A 15,238-nucleotide genomic window follows, 5' to 3' on the forward strand; every position below is an offset into this window, starting at 1 on the left:
TTACAGTAAAGAAAGTACTGTTTTTCTCATTTAAAGAAAAATGCTGTACAGCCACAGTCAATTTCACAATTTGACCTTGAAATCTATTGCTACTTTGACATTGCACAATTTGATGGATAACTTGCTTTGAAATCATTATTATTAGGATGTATTTCTATCTAAAAAAATGGTTTGAATGATAACATATTTTTGCATATTTAGACAATATTTAAGTTACATAATTTGCGATTACATGGAGTACATATATTTGTTCCCTCCCAAAATAGAATGAAAGAATACATTTAGTAAGAAAAGTTTATTGATACATATTCTTTCCAGGCTTTTGAGGGCTACAGTATTGACCCACAAATAGCATGGAGTTGTGAAACATGGCTAAAAATATGTCATTTTCCACAATCAAGGTTGTGTTTTTAGTGTGTAGTAACCTGGATGAAGTGCTGCACTTATGGTGAACGCCACTAACCTCTCGCTCTCGTCTGCGGCCTTCTCGGCCTCCTCCAGTTTCTGCTGCACTTATGGTGTCCTATGATGAACGCCACTAACCTCTCGCTCTCGTCTGCGGCCTTCTCGGCCTCCTCCAGTTTCTGCTGCACTTATGGTGTCCTATGATGAACGCCACTAACCTCTCGCTCTCGTCTGCGGCCTTCTCGGCCTCCTCCAGTTTCTGCTGCACTTATGGTGTCCTATGATGAACGCCACTAACCTCTCGCTCTCGTCTGCGGCCTTCTCGGCCTCCTCCAGTTTCTGCTGCACTTATGGTGTCCTATGATGAACGCCACTAACCTCTCGCTCTCGTCTGCGGCCTTCTCGGCCTCCTCCTGTTTCTGCTGCACTTATGGTGTCCTATGATGAACGCCACTAACCTCTCGCTCTCGTCTGCGGCCTTCTCGGCCTCCTCCGGTTTCTGCTGCACTTATGGTGTCCTATGATGAACGCCACTAACCTCTCGCTCTCGTCTGCGGCCTTCTCGGCCTCCTCCGGTTTCTGCTGCACTTATGGTGTCCTATGATGAACGCCACTAACCTCTCGCTCTCGTCTGCGGCCTTCTCGGCCTCCTCCGGTTTCTGCTGCACTTATGGTGTCCTATGATGAACGCCACTAACCTCTCGCTCTCGTCTGCGGCCTTCTCGGCCTCCTCCGGTTTCTGCTGCACTTATGGTGTCCTATGATGAACGCCACTAACCTCTCGCTCTCGTCTGCGGCCTTCTCGGCCTCCTCCGGTTTCTGCTGCACTTATGGTGTCCTATGATGAACGCCACTAACCTCTCGCTCTCGTCTGCGGCCTTCTCGGCCTCCTCCTGTTTCTGCTGCACTTATGGTGTCCTATGATGAACGCCACTAACCTCTCGCTCTCGTCTGCGGCCTTCTCGGCCTCCTCCTGTTTCTGCTGCACTTATGGTGTCCTATGATGAACGCCACTAACCTCTCGCTCTCGTCTGCGGCCTTCTCGGCCTCCTCCGGTTTCTGCTGCACTTATGGTGTCCTATGATGAACGCCACTAACCTCTCGCTCTCGTCTGCGGCCTTCTCGGCCTCCTCCTGTTTCTGCTGCACTTATGGTGTCCTATGATGAACGCCACTAACCTCTCGCTCTCGTCTGCGGCCTTCTCGGCCTCCTCCAGTTTCTGCTGCACTTATGGTGTCCTATGATGAACGCCACTAACCTCTCGCTCTCGTCTGCGGCCTTCTCGGCCTCCTCCAGTTTCTGCAGCGCGGTGGCCAGCCTCTCCTGGGCCCGGTCCAGCTCCTCCTCCACCAGCTGGATGCGACGGTTCAAAGCTGCAACATCACCCTCTGCCTGAAAGAAAATAGCACGTTGGGTCATTCTTGGACTGGTCTTCTACTTTTCCAGCCCATGAAAAAAGAGGGAAAGGCACAGAGTGGAAGTTGTGAGGAAGACAAGACTAAAGGACAGCAGGAGGACATCTTGCTTTATTTTGATGTTCTGGACCGCATAATCATTTGAATTTACAGCACACACTTTTAGTATATGTCAACATCTAAATGAGGAAATTGATACTTTTGGAGCTTTCTGGTGCTTTTTTTCTCTCCTTCCATGACCAAGCAGGAGAAAGTTCAACTTTTGGTTTCAATTAGTGACAGTATGAAACTGGCGTAATCCATTCATTGGAAAGGAATTGTGTGGAACTGATTACTGACCCATCATGTCTTGGAGCCACTGAGTCCAAATGGAATGCACTACTAGCAACCAGAACAATATGACACTGACAGGAATACAGGAGTTCAGAACATTCAACTTCTCCTATGCCACTGAAAAGTTTATATCTAAAAAAATAAACATCTGTATTTTAAATTAGGATTCAAATATTGATTTACCACAAGTAGGGATAGGTAAGGAATTTTATAGGCAACAACTAATTACCGGGTATCTATTCACGTAAAATCAAACGCTGCCATATTTCGTTATCTTTGTGACGTTGCAGACTAAACACAGACTCAGCCAAACTCCCTCCAAGTCATGCAATTGCAAAATATTAACACCACAAAGTAGGGATGATGTTTGATAAGAAATGATCGAGTTCAAGCCTATTATCCAATCCTCTTATCGAACCGATTCCTTATCGATTCTCTTATGGAGTCCAGATAGGTTGTTGTATATGGAAAAAAACACACAATATTTGGTTTAACAAAAGCTCACTTTTATTATATAAGAAAAAAATACAATCTAATAAATAAATAAATATTGACTGTTACCCCCTTAAAAAAATAAAATAAAATAAATAAATATTGACTGTTGTTACCCAAAGTATATTAAGTGGGATTTTTCATAAAAACAAATATATACAGTAACACAAAAACAAGCTGTCTCTGTGATCACTATAGGTGTATAAATAATAATATAGTGTTAAATAAAATCAGTCCCTTGGGCACAAAAGTGAAAATAATACAGCTCTCCAAAAAGTGCACTTCTGCTGCTATTTGACATAACTGTTTGTTATGATGCTTTGACACTTTTGCACTTTATTTCTTTATTGAAAGAAAATTCTATGAGGAGAAAAGTTGTTTACAAATGTGGTTACAATGCTAAAAAATGAAAAGTTCAAGCTAAAAAAAGATATACACTTTGAGTTAACATTATTTCTTTATAGGGGGAAAGATGTGATGTTATGAGCTAGGAATATAACAACTACACTACCCAGCATGCAATGGGAGTGACGAGCATGCGCGGTAGCCCCGAAAAGTGTTGTTGCATGTTGCCACCCGGCAGCTAAGAATGAGGTTATGAGCACGCTGTGAAAGGAAGATTATGGGATTTAAGAAACAAGTCATGTCCATTTCCGCCAACTTTGCATGTGCAATTAGAGGACAATGGACGTCTCCTTATCTTTCTGTCCTTCCAAAACAAAAGCAGGAGGAGCAAAGAAATTCAGGCATTTCCTCCCAGTTGTGCAGAGTATTTGTCAACCACCATGTTGGGGGGGGCTGCCAACTGAGGACCATCAATGAAAGAGAGAGCGGGTCTTAAATACATCACTAGTTCTGCAGAGAAATTGCTACTTACTGATAGCTCAAAGCGCTGAAAATGTACTTCAGACTGTGGAAAGGAAGCAGCTTAGACAAACATGACTTTGTGTGTTGTTAGTAGGTCAGTGACTCATTAAGCTGCTCACAGAAGTCACTTTCAAGCTTAGTCATTCTTTCCAGACTGATACACTGCTCGATAACCCCAAACCTTCTCCCTGTCAAGAAATATATTGATTCCTTCAGGAGAGTTCCCTCAGGAAAAGTCAAAAATCAAATCAAATGGACGCAAAAAGATTCAAAGGGTTCCAAAATGATGAGGAAAAGCATGATCGTACACAAGCTCAGAAAGTTGGTCAAGAACAAGCTTTCAGGCCCAAAGGGTTCACATTAGGGATGCAACAATTAGTCCACATAGTCAATCAAATTAGTTTTAAAATTGGTCGCCAACAAATGTATTAGACTTAGACAAACTTTAATGATCCACAAGGGAAATTGTTCAACACAGTAACTCAGTTACAATGATGGAAAGTGTAAGGATGGAAAGGACAATGCAGGTATGAATAGACTAATATAGCGATAAAAAATCTAACATATATACGAATATATACATAATATGTGTACAGAATAATATATATACATATATTATATTATGTCTATAACATATACAATATATACCAATGACCATTTGTCGATAATATTGATAAATAAGTCATCGTTCATGCTTTTCTTGGGCGGTAACAAGAGGAAAAGAAAAACCACAGTGAGAGAAAAGATGAAAAGTGTGAAAACATTTCACCCTAAACACGTCCAAAACACCACTAAGTTGCTCCATTTGCAGGGCGGACTTGACTTTTCATGGCATGTCCAACATCTGCAGGATGCAGAGATTTGTGTGAAAAATAGATTGAATGATCATTTTAGCAAAGTCTGCCTGCTAAACATTGCTTGGATAATGATTTTTTTATTGGGTTTTTGAGTTTGAAATGATCTCATTTTTATTATTAGAATTGTTAAATAAAATAAATAATGATAAATGGGTTATACTTGTATAGAGCTTTTCTACCTTCAAGGTACTCAAAGCGCTTTGACACTATTTCCACATTCACACACACATTCACACACACATTCACACACACATTCACACACACATTCACACACTGATGGCGGGAGCTGCCATGCAAGGCGCTAACCAGCAGCCATCAGGAGCAAGGGTGAAGTGTCTTGCCCAAGGACACAACGGACGTGACTAGGAAGGTAGAAGGTGGGGATTGAACCCCAGTAACCAGCAACCCTCCGATTGCTGGCACAGCCACTCTACCAACTTCGCCACGCCGCCCCTTTTTGTTGAAGTCCAAACAAAATTGATGGATTTTACCAGCTTGCTTTTCAATAGATAACAGTTTTAATAGTCCATTGGTATTTTGTAGCAGCCTAATTAGGAGTACATTTAAAGTATAACAATATATTTCAGAATGAAGTAGTCATCTTTATTGTTAGTTAAGACATGCCTAAAAATATCTCCAGCTGAAGTTAAAAACTGATGGCTAAACCATTTTTTTCTAAATTTCCATAGATTTTTCCCCCAAAATTCTGTTTATCCCATTTTTGTTTTGTTTGTTTAGTTTTTTACCTTTTACACTTATTTTACCATTATAGAGTGTGTGCTTTTTGTGGAATAAATACAATTGAATAAAGTGTCGGTTAATTCATGCAAAACTCCTTACATTAATGGACAAAGTATTCTAGCATAATCATTTTGTAACATAAATGTACTCATAAAGTTGCTCTTTAAGACGGACCGTTGCGCACATGCACTTTTATTGTGAAGGCGAGAAGTGCACTGCCGTTCTTAAGGTTGCTTGACGGCTGCTATGTTTTTGACTCCAGGCTGTTTAGATGATCTGGAGTTATATTGATTTTGTATCGGTGGTGTCGTTCACAACAACACAAGAAGATGAGATGTGTTGTCCTGGCTAGCATTAGCCCGCTCGTTTGTTCGCAGACTTAGCCGGGGTTTCAAGTGGCCGTCTCAACATTGTGACAGCCTTTCTGTCACATTTATGTCAATTTCCCTGATATTCCGCGTTAAACAGTAGACTCCGTTTTTATCGGCCGATTCTGTTCATAGGGCCCCACACCGAGTAGGTGTATACTTCATCATTTGATTAGTCGTTAAACTAGGCACAGACTAGTCAACTATGAAAATAGCAATTCCTTGCATCCCTAGTTCACATGGCAAACTTCTTTACAACGAGCTAAAGTTGTACGGTATATCGGTACTAATAAAGTCATAATGAAATAAAACAGAAACAGTGTGGAGACAGAAGAGGGAGAAAGAATATATTATGGTTTCAAAACTAATGATAAATGTTAAGCTATAAACACAGAAGCACACTAAAACATAGTTAGTTAGCAGGCTAACCTTCATCCACAGTGTTTTAGCTACTTTTAAATCACCAATCCTTGCCTCTACGGCGACAAATAAAGTAAGTTTCTTACCAATATCATCCCTGCAGGACGAGGAATAGCAAAACATGCTTCACTACACGCTAGAGGAGGACGCTCCTGAATGTAAACAAATGGGTGGATCTTTAGGAATATTGACTGGAACCATACCAAGGACTAGAGCCGTAGTTCATACTACAATGATTACATTCATATTTTCTATCATCACAAAAGCTTTTGTAATTTTGTTGTATTGTTTATAAACTCAGGAAATACAGAAGGACTTCAAGTATGACCAATGTATGACCCTGTAACTATTTGATCCATGCGCAAATGTGTGGTTTTACCCACAACTTATCTTAAGTATACAAAAAACATAAGAATAAGTGATTATTACATTGGAACAGAAGTGTAGATAAAACAAAGTAAGCAGATATTAACAGTAAATGAACAAGTAGATGAATAATCCCTCATAATGTGTAGAAAATAATAGGTGTATAAATGACACAATATGTTACTGCATACGACTAATTAGGAGCCTTTGTTTGCTTACTTACTACTAAAAGACAAGTTGTCCGGAATGTTCAGTTATTTCAAGGCCTACTGAAAGCCACTACTAGCGACCACGCAGTCTGATAGTTTATATATCAATGATGACATTGCAACACATGCCAATACGGCCGGCTTCACTTATAAAGTGACATTTTACATTTCCCAAGAAACTTCCGCTTGAAAAGGTCTATGTATGATGACGTATGTATGATGACGTATGTATGATGACGTATGTATGATGACGTATGTACGATGACGTATGTACGATGACGTATGTACGATGACGTATGTAAGATGACGTATGTATGATGACGTATGTATGATGACGTATGTACGATGACGTATGTACGATGACGTATGTACGATGACGTATGTGAGATGACGTATGTATGATGACGTATGTATGATGACGTATGTATGATGACGTATGTATGATGACGTATGTATGAGGACGTATGTACGATGACGTATGTACGATGACGTATGTACGATGACGTATGTACGATGACGTATGTACGATGACGTATGTACGTTGACGTATGTACGATGACGTATGTACGATGACGTATGTACGATGACGTATGTACGGTGACGTATGTACGTTGACGTATGTACGATGACGTATGTACGATGACGTATGTATGATGACGTATGTATGATGACGTATGTGTGATGACGTATGTGTGATGACGTATGTTGGATGACGTATGTTGGATGACGTATGTACGATGACGTATGTATGATGACGTATGTATGATGACGTATGTGCGATGACGTATGTATGATGACGTATGTGTGATGCCGTATGTAAGATGACGTATGTATGATGACGTATGTAGGATGACGTATGTATGATGACGTATGTACGATGCCGTATGTAAGATGACGTATGTACGATGACGTATGTATGTTGACGTATGTATGATGACGTATGTATGATGACGTATGTATGATGACGTATGTAAGATGACGTATGTGTGATGACGTATGTATGATGACGTATGTATGATGACGTATGTATGATGAAGTATGTATGATGACGTATGTGTGATGACGTGTGTATGATGACGTATGTACGATGACGTATGTATGATGACGTATGTACGATGACGTATGTATGATGACGTATGTATGATGACGTATGTACGATGACGTATGTATGATGACGTATGTATGATGACGTATGTATGATGACGTATGTATGATGACGTATGTATGATGACGTATGTACGATGATGTATGTACGATGACGTATGTATGATGACGTATGTACGATGACGTATGTATGATGACGTATGTATGTTGACGTATGTATGTTGACGTATGTATGATGCCGTATGTATGATGACGTATGTATGATGACGTATGTAAGATGACGTATGTATGATGACGTATGTATGATGACGTATGTACGATGACGTATGTATGATGACGTATGTATGATGACGTATGTATGATGACGTATGTATGATGACGTATGTATGATGACGTATGTAAGATGACGTATGTATGATGACGTATGTATGATGACGTATGTGTGATGACGTATGTGTGATGACGTATGTGTGAAGCCAAACCACCGCCAGACGATGGACCCTCTGCTGTTTTTCTTGGGAATTAATTCTTCCTTCATTTGTTACCAGATTTGCACCTTCTAGTCAATAGTCATTTTCTATATTGCACAAAATAATAGGTGTATAAATGACACAATATGTTACTGCATACGACTAATTAGGAGCCTTTGTTTGCTTACTTACTACTAAAAGACAAGTTGTCCGGAATGTTCAGTTATTTCAAGGCCTACTGAAAGCCACTACTAGCGACCACGCAGTCTGATAGTTTATATATCAATGATGACATTGCAACACATGCCAATACGGCCGGCTTCACTTATAAAGTGACATTTTACATTTCCCAAGAAACTTCCGCTTGAAAAGGTCTATGTATGATGACGTATGTATGATGACGTATGTATGATGACGTATGTATGATGACGTATGTATGATGACGTATGTACAATGACGAATGTGTGATGACGTATGTAAGATGACGTATGTATGATGACGTATGTATGATGACGTATGTACGATGACGTATGTACGATGACGTATGTACGATGACGTATGTGAGATGACGTATGTATGATGACGTATGTATGATGACGTATGTATGATGACGTATGTATGATGACGTATGTACGAGGACGTATGTACGATGACGTATGTACGATGACGTATGTACGATGACGTATGTACGATGACGTATGTACGTTGACGTATGTACGATGACGTATGTACGATGACGTATGTACGATGACGTATGTACGGTGACGTATGTACGATGACGTATGTACGTTGACGTATGTACGATGACGTATGTACGATGACGTATGTATGATGACGTATGTATGATGACGTATGTGTGATGACGTATGTGTGATGACGTATGTTGGATGACGTATGTTGGATGACGTATGTACGATGACGTATGTATGATGACGTATGTATGATGACGTATGTGCGATGACGTATGTATGATGACGTATGTGTGATGCCGTATGTAAGATGACGTATGTATGATGACGTATGTAGGATGACGTATGTATGATGACGTATGTACGATGCCGTATGTAAGATGACGTATGTACGATGACGTATGTACGATGACGTATGTACGATGACGTATGTACGATGACGTATGTATGATGACGTATGTATGATGACGTATGTATGATGACGTATGTAAGATGACGTATGTGTGATGACGTATGTATGATGACGTATGTAAGATGACGTATGTATGATGACGTATGTATGATGAAGTATGTATGATGACGTATGTGTGATGACGTGTGTATGATGACGTATGTACGATGACGTATGTATGATGACGTATGTACGATGACGTATGTATGATGACGTATGTATGATGACGTATGTATGATGACGTATGTATGATGACGTATGTATGATGACGTATGTATGATGACGTATGTACGATGACGTATGTACGATGACGTATGTATGATGACGTATGTACGATGACGTATGTATGATGACGTATGTATGTTGACGTATGTATGTTGACGTATGTATGATGCCGTATGTATGATGACGTATGTATGATGACGTATGTAAGATGACGTATGTATGATGACGTATGTATGATGACGTATGTACGATGACGTATGTATGATGACGTATGTATGATGACGTATGTATGATGACGTATGTAAGATGACGTATGTATGATGACGTATGTATGATGACGTATGTGTGATGACGTATGTGTGATGACGTATGTGTGAAGCCAAACCACCGCCAGACGATGGACCCTCTGCTGTTTTTCTTGGGAATTAATTCTTCCTTCATTTGTTACCAGATTTGCACCTTCTAGTCAATAGTCATTTTCTATATTGCACAGAGACAAACCCGCGATATATCCAGTATATCCATATATCGCCCAGCCCTTATATATATATATATATATATATATATATATATATATATATATATATATATATATATATATATATATATATATATATATATATATAGTTACTTAATATGAAGTCAGCTTTCAGCCCCCTGGCCAATTTCTTTTTAGCCCAATGCAGCCCCCAAGTCCAAAAGTTGTGACACCCCTGCTCTAGTGGGTCAAACCACTTCTGCAATGTGGAATATTTCAGGAAGTAAAGGCCTGGTTTCCTTCTAGGAGCAATTCATCCATCCATGTTGTTTGAAAGAGCTGTCTGCTTTGCAGCAGGTCAGTCTTTCCAACATCACTTTGTCTTTTTCCAGCATTGAAAGGCTCCGCTGCGGCGCTGCTGGGGGATTCAGGAAATGTCTGTCCAAGCAGAGCCCACCTGTGTTAAAACACTTGCAAGCTGATAAGAGCCCACCTGTGTTAAAACACCTGGAAGCTGATAAGAGCCCACCTGTGTTAAAACACCTGGAAGCTGATAAGAGCCCACCTGTGTTAAAACACTTGCAAGCTGATAAGAGCCCACCTGTGTTAAAACACCTGGAAGCTGATAAGAGCCCACCTGTGTTAAAACACTTGCAAGCTGATAAGAGCCCACCTGTGTTAAAACACCTGGAAGCTGATAAGAGCCCACCTGTGTTAAAACACTTGCAAGCTGATAAGAGCCCACCTGTGTTAAAACACCTGGAAGCTGATAAGAGCCCACCTGTGTTAAAACACCTGGAAGCTGATAAGAGCCCACCTGTGTTAAAACACCTGCAAGCTGATAAGAGCCCACCTGTGTTAAAACACCTGGAAGCTGATAAGAGCCCACCTGTGTTAAAACACCTGGAAGCTGATAAGAGCCCACCTGTGTTAAAACACCTGGAAGCTGATAAGAGCCCACCTGTGTTAAAACACTTGCAAGCTGATAAGAGCCCACCTGTGTTAAAACACCTGGAAGCTGATAAGAGCCCACCTGTGTTAAAACACCTGGAAGCTGATAAGAGCCCACCTGTGTTAAAACACCTGGAAGCTGATAAGAGCCCACCTGTGTTAAAACACCTGGAAGCTGATAAGAGCCCACCTGTGTTAAAACACTTGCAAGCTGATAAGAGCCCACCTGTGTTAAAACACCTGGAAGCTGATAAGAGCCCACCTGTGTTAAAACACCTGGAAGCTGATAAGAGCCCACCTGTGTTAAAACACCTGGAAGCTGATAAGAGCCCACCTGTGTTAAAACACCTGGAAGCTGATAAGAGCCCACCTGTGTTAAAACACTTGCAAGCTGATAAGAGCCCACCTGTGTTAAAACACCTGGAAGCTGATAAGAGCCCACCTGTGTTAAAACACCTGGAAGCTGATAAGAGCCCACCTGTGTTAAAACACCTGGAAGCTGATAAGAGCCCACCTGTGTTAAAACACCTGGAAGCTGATAAGAGCCCACCTGTGTTAAAACACTTGCAAGCTGATAAGAGCCCACCTGTGTTAAAACACCTGGAAGCTGATAAGAGCCCACCTGTGTTAAAATACTTGCAAGCTGATAAGAGCCCACCTGTGTTAAAACACCTGGAAGCTGATAAGAGCCCACCTGTGTTAAAACACCTGGAAGCTGATAAGAGCCCACCTGTGTTAAAACACTTGCAAGCTGATAAGAGCCCACCTGTGTTAAAACACCTGGAAGCTGATAAGAGCCCACCTGTGTTAAAACACCTGCAAGCTGATAAGAGCCCACCTGTGTTAAAACACCTGGAAGCTGATAAGAGCCCACCTGTGTTAAAACACCTGGAAGCTGATAAGAGCCCACCTGTGTTAAAACACCTGGAAGCTGATAAGAGCCCACCTGTGTTAAAACACTTGCAAGCTGATAAGAGCCCACCTGTGTTAAAACACCTGGAAGCTGATAAGAGCCCACCTGTGTTAAAACACCTGGAAGCTGATAAGAGCCCACCTGTGTTAAAACACCTGGAAGCTGATAAGAGCCCACCTGTGTTAAAACACCTGGAAGCTGATAAGAGCCCACCTGTGTTAAAACACTTGCAAGCTGATAAGAGCCCACCTGTGTTAAAACACCTGGAAGCTGATAAGAGCCCACCTGTGTTAAAACACTTGCAAGCTGATAAGAGCCCACCTGTGTTAAAACACCTGGAAGCTGATAAGAGCCCACCTGTGTTAAAACACCTGGAAGCTGATAAGAGCCCACCTGTGTTAAAACACTTGCAAGCTGATAAGAGCCCACCTGTGTTAAAACACCTGGAAGCTGATAAGAGCCCACCTGTGTTAAAACACCTGCAAGCTGATAAGAGCCCACCTGTGTTAAAACACCTGGAAGCTGATAAGAGCCCACCTGTGTTAAAACACCTGGAAGCTGATAAGAGCCCACCTGTGTTAAAACACCTGGAAGCTGATAAGAGCCCACCTGTGTTAAAACACTTGCAAGCTGATAAGAGCCCACCTGTGTTAAAACACCTGGAAGCTGATAAGAGCCCACCTGTGTTAAAACACCTGGAAGCTGATAAGAGCCCACCTGTGTTAAAACACCTGGAAGCTGATAAGAGCCCACCTGTGTTAAAACACCTGGAAGCTGATAAGAGCCCACCTGTGTTAAAACACTTGCAAGCTGATAAGAGCCCACCTGTGTTAAAACACCTGGAAGCTGATAAGAGCCCACCTGTGTTAAAACACCTGGAAGCTGATAAGAGCCCACCTGTGTTAAAACACCTGGAAGCTGATAAGAGCCCACCTGTGTTAAAACACCTGGAAGCTGATAAGAGCCCACCTGTGTTAAAACACTTGCAAGCTGATAAGAGCCCACCTGTGTTAAAACACCTGGAAGCTGATAAGAGCCCACCTGTGTTAAAACACCTGGAAGCTGATAAGAGCCCACCTGTGTTAAAACACCTGGAAGCTGATAAGAGCCCACCTGTGTTAAAACACCTGGAAGCTGATAAGAGCCCACCTGTGTTAAAACACTTGCAAGCTGATAAGAGCCCACCTGTGTTAAAACACCTGGAAGCTGATAAGAGCCCACCTGTGTTAAAACACTTGCAAGCTGATAAGAGCCCACCTGTGTTAAAACACCTGGAAGCTGATAAGAGCCCACCTGTGTTAAAACACCTGGAAGCTGATAAGAGCCCACCTGTGTTAAAACACCTGGAAGCTGATAAGAGCCCACCTGTGTTAAAACACCTGGAAGCTGATAAGAGCCCACCTGTGTTAAAACACCTGCAAGCTGATAAGAGCCCACCTGTGTTAAAACACCTGGAAGCTGATAAGAGCCCACCTGTGTTAAAACACCTGGAAGCTGATAAGAGCCCACCTGTGTTAAAACACCTGGAAGCTGATAAGAGCCCACCTGTGTTAAAACACTTGCAAGCTGATAAGAGCCCACCTGTGTTAAAACACCTGGAAGCTGATAAGAGCCCACCTGTGTTAAAACACCTGGAAGCTGATAAGAGCCCACCTGTGTTAAAACACCTGGAAGCTGATAAGAGCCCACCTGTGTTAAAACACCTGGAAGCTGATAAGAGCCCACCTGTGTTAAAACACCTGGAAGCTGATAAGAGCCCACCTGTGTTAAAACACTTGCAAGCTGATAAGAGCCCACCTGTGTTAAAACACCTGGAAGCTGATAAGAGCCCACCTGTGTTAAAACACCTGGAAGCTGATAAGAGCCCACCTGTGTTAAAACACCTGGAAGCTGATAAGAGCCCACCTGTGTTAAAACACCTGCAAGCTGATAAGAGCCCACCTGTGTTAAAACACCTGGAAGCTGATAAGAGCCCACCTGTGTTAAAACACCTGGAAGCTGATAAGAGCCCACCTGTGTTAAAACACCTGGAAGCTGATAAGAGCCCACCTGTGTTAAAACACTTGCAAGCTGATAAGAGCCCACCTGTGTTAAAACACCTGGAAGCTGATAAGAGCCCACCTGTGTTAAAACACCTGGAAGCTGATAAGAGCCCACCTGTGTTAAAACACCTGGAAGCTGATAAGAGCCCACCTGTGTTAAAACACCTGGAAGCTGATAAGAGCCCACCTGTGTTAAAACACCTGGAAGCTGATAAGAGCCCACCTGTGTTAAAACACTTGCAAGCTGATAAGAGCCCACCTGTGTTAAAACACCTGGAAGCTGATAAGCCAGCCTGGGATGAATGAACATCTCCTGTGGACGCCACATGTGGCTGCTGAGGACACAATGGAAATGGAAGCTGAAATAACACAAATGAGATAGTATTTCCTCAAGTCCGTGACAAGCCTAAAGAGCTGCTAAGAATACGATTGGTGCACAAAGAGACTTTTCATGAGACTGCACATCAGACTCATTAGACACTTGCAACATTAGACACTTGCAACACTCTTTCTACTGAGCTCTGCACATCAGACTCATTAGACACTTGCAACACTCTTTCTACTGAGCTCTGCACATCAGACTCATTAGACACTTGCAACACTCTTTCTACTGAGCTCTGCACATCAGACTCATTAGACACTTGCAACACTCTTTCTACTGAGCTCTGCCCATCAGACTCATTAGACATTTGCAACACTCTTTCTACTGAGCTCTGCACATCAGACTCATTAGACACTTGCAACACTCTTTCTACTGAGCTCTGCACATCAGACTCATTAGACACTTGCAACACTCTTTCTACTGAGCTCTGCACATCAGACTCATTAGACACTTGCAACACTCTTTCTACTGAGCTCTGCCCATCAGACTCATTAGACACTTGCAACACTCTTTCTACTGAGCTCTGCCCATCAGACTCATTAGACACTTGCAACACTCTTTCTACTGAGCTTTGCCCATCAGACTCATTAGACACTTGCAACACTCTTTCTACTGAGCTCTGCACATCAGACTCATTAGACACTTGCAACACTCTTTCTACTGAGCTCTGCCCATCAGACTCATTAGACACTTGCAACACTCTTTCTACTGAGCTCTGCACATCAGACTCATTAGACACTTGCAACACTCTTTCTACTGAGCTCTGCCAACGCCAGCTGTGTCGCACCTCGGTTGCCATGCGCACAAAAACAAAGAACAAACATCACCACGGTGCTACATGAAGTCAGTAATCGCTGATAAGGTTTGTAAAAAAAGCCGAGGAGGAAGTTGTGAGAAGAGATAAGACAAGCTGGACTATCTATTTGATCTGACATTTATTGATCACTCAGAACATTCCACAGACATTTGCCCAAAGTCCACCTACAAAAAGAGAAGTCGACAAGAGAAGCTACCAAAGTATGAAATGAGTCAGTCTTTCACTTCCTTAAGTTGGTTGTTC

At 41.9% G+C, this 15,238-nt stretch overlaps 2 protein-coding genes across 4 annotated transcripts in view; both read right to left on the minus strand.

Moving 5' to 3' along the window:
* lpla (lipoprotein lipase a) overlaps positions 1 to 15,238 on the minus strand; it is a 743,422-nt gene that overhangs the window by 665,717 nt on the left and 62,467 nt on the right. The gene's annotated exons all lie outside the window — the stretch shown is intronic.
* The window catches only part of tpm4a (tropomyosin 4a), a 107,918-nt gene that overhangs the window by 63,940 nt on the left and 28,740 nt on the right, over positions 1 to 15,238 (minus strand). For 2 of the 3 annotated variants that reach the window (XM_062027666.1, XM_062027668.1), the window contains exon 2: positions 1,664 to 1,797. In XM_062027666.1, the coding sequence (XP_061883650.1) occupies positions 1,664 to 1,797 (134 nt within the window). Of the gene's footprint in view, positions 1 to 463; positions 524 to 1,663; positions 1,798 to 15,238 lie in introns of those variants that run through there. The other variant, XM_062027667.1, reaches the window with a different exon arrangement.

This window comes from Entelurus aequoreus, linkage group LG19 (assembly GCF_033978785.1).
Source record: "Entelurus aequoreus isolate RoL-2023_Sb linkage group LG19, RoL_Eaeq_v1.1, whole genome shotgun sequence".
Classification (NCBI taxonomy): domain Eukaryota; kingdom Metazoa; phylum Chordata; class Actinopteri; order Syngnathiformes; family Syngnathidae; genus Entelurus; species Entelurus aequoreus.